We start from the raw sequence: 2,128 nt of genomic DNA on the forward strand, positions 1-2,128 counted from the left end.
TTATACATATATATACACATATACATATACAATTGAACAGATGTACATACATTCACACGTATATCTTGTACATGAATGGAGAAAGAACGCTTGTAAATCTCTCTGTCTAGTGTGCACGACGAATCATTGAATGTAATTGTCCTTACGGGTAATTTTAACGTTCTGTGTGAAATCAAAAACTATGCTGATAATGTTGCTCTGGTTTACTCCGGTGAAGATGTGCGGATGCAGTATTCTTATAAAGCAGAATATGTATAAATATACGTATATATATATATATATATATATATATTGGAACGTCTATCGCTGAGATCAGAGCACTAATGTAGATCTTGCACTCACTCAGGACAAATATGCAGCCCATGCAGAGCCTCCTGATAGGCAGTGGATGTCGCGCTGTGGTTGCAATGATGTTCATGCCTGTCTTAGTGGTTAAGACACGCATTGAGAGTGGTCGTTTCGGGACTACATACAACCCTACCAATCTCTTCAAGTCCTTGACACAGATTGCACAGTATGAGGGCGTGCGTGCGCTATGGAAGGGCTCTCTCGCAACAATACTGCGGGATGCGCCGTTCAGCGGCTTGTACTATGTTTTCTATCAGCAGACCAAAGGGATATTAGAGACCAAACAGCTTGATTTTGATGGAGTGAACGAGACAGGACGACAAATGAATAGTAATGGATGCAAGCTTGCGGATACAAGGAGAGCCCAGGGCGGTGATGTATATAGTGAAGCACCTGTGCCATGCAGGATAGATGACGCTGTTTGTGCGGCAGAAGGGGTGGGGCGAAATATAACAGACAAATTACAAGCTGGGTATTGTGGCCAGCAGGATAACCAGACACAAACGAAAGTACAAACACAAACACAAACGAAAGTACAAACACAAACACAAACACAAACACAAACAAAAACACAGAACCAGACACAAACAGACACACCAACGCAAACACCGGAACCAATTCAGTCAAGAATGCCTCCAACCGTGCTAACAAGCGAGACTGCTGGCTCGGTCCCTAAGCACGCGTACCTACAGTCGGACTTCCTTATTCGACTGTTATCTGGGTTTATCGCGGGAATATGTGCCACGGTGGTGTCGCATCCACCGGATATCATACGTGCACGTCTACAGGCCAGCGATAAGCCTCACATCACTACATATAGCGTGGTAACGCAGTTGTTGAAGGAGGAGGGCGCTAGAGGTCTGCTGATAGGTGAGTGTCTCTCTGTCAGTGTTTTAGGGTTTAGGGTTTAGAAACGCTGCGAGGAATTTCGAGGAAGAGATTCGATGCAACTTGTGTTTCGTTTGTTTCGTTTGTTTCGTTTAGTGGACGTCAATATATTGGTGGGATGCTGATTAAAAAACTTCAAAGTGTGGTGGCAGTTGTGTTTAGAACGTGAACCCAATTGCGTGTGCGGTATGAGGTATCCTCGAACATAGCCTTCTAAATAGACATGAAGGCTATGCCTAGAAGCGATTGAATATCCGGGTTTTCTCTCTGTCGCACAATCTGACAGCTGCGGTAAGTCAGGTATGTTCAAACAAAACCAAGTGTTCCGAGTTGACGTCCGAAATTGCATAGATATTGCTCGCTAACCTCACCCGCAATCTCTGTAAATCTGGTATTTGGTTGTTACACAATGTACTGTTTTTGATCAAGAATGTTTTACGCATTGTATTTTACTTACAAAGTTACTTTTTTAAATCAAGAATGTATTTATGCATTGTATTTTACTTGCCAGGTGTTTGGCCGCGAATGATCCGGAGGTCGCTCACAGCCGCGCTGTCGTGGACTCTATTTGAACAGCTGGTAGATCTATGGGAGGCACAGCTATCGAATAAACAGAGTGCGCAATACTGACCGTTTGGTTTCACACGCTTTTGTAGTCCATACGCTTTCATTGCGAAACCAATTTCGCTCGATCATATGGTTAAGATGTGGCGATAAGCCCTATCAAGTGCGTTTAGATCTTTGCTGGCTTGTTCGATCTGATGCAAGACATATACTATCGTACCAGATATATACTTTCGTATGTACCAAGATACGAATATATATACATATATATATAAATAAATATATATATATATATATATATATATATACACACACACACACATATATA

The 2,128-nt window shown here is 42.2% G+C and overlaps 1 protein-coding gene across 1 annotated transcript; it reads left to right on the forward strand.

Moving 5' to 3' along the window:
- Positions 1 to 353: 353 nt before the first annotated feature.
- On the forward strand, positions 354 to 1,866 carry SARC_06516 (hypothetical protein; the record flags this gene model as incomplete). The annotated part of the gene is made up of 2 exons (XM_014299576.1): positions 354 to 1,218; positions 1,748 to 1,866. The coding sequence occupies 2 exons, from the start codon at positions 354 to 356 to the stop codon at positions 1,864 to 1,866; spliced, it is 984 nt and encodes a 327-aa protein (XP_014155051.1).
- Between the last annotated feature and the right edge of the window lie 262 nt (positions 1,867 to 2,128).

The sequence above is a fragment of the Sphaeroforma arctica genome (assembly GCF_001186125.1).
Source record: "Sphaeroforma arctica JP610 unplaced genomic scaffold supercont1.468, whole genome shotgun sequence".
Lineage (NCBI taxonomy): Eukaryota > Ichthyosporea > Ichthyophonida > Sphaeroforma > Sphaeroforma arctica.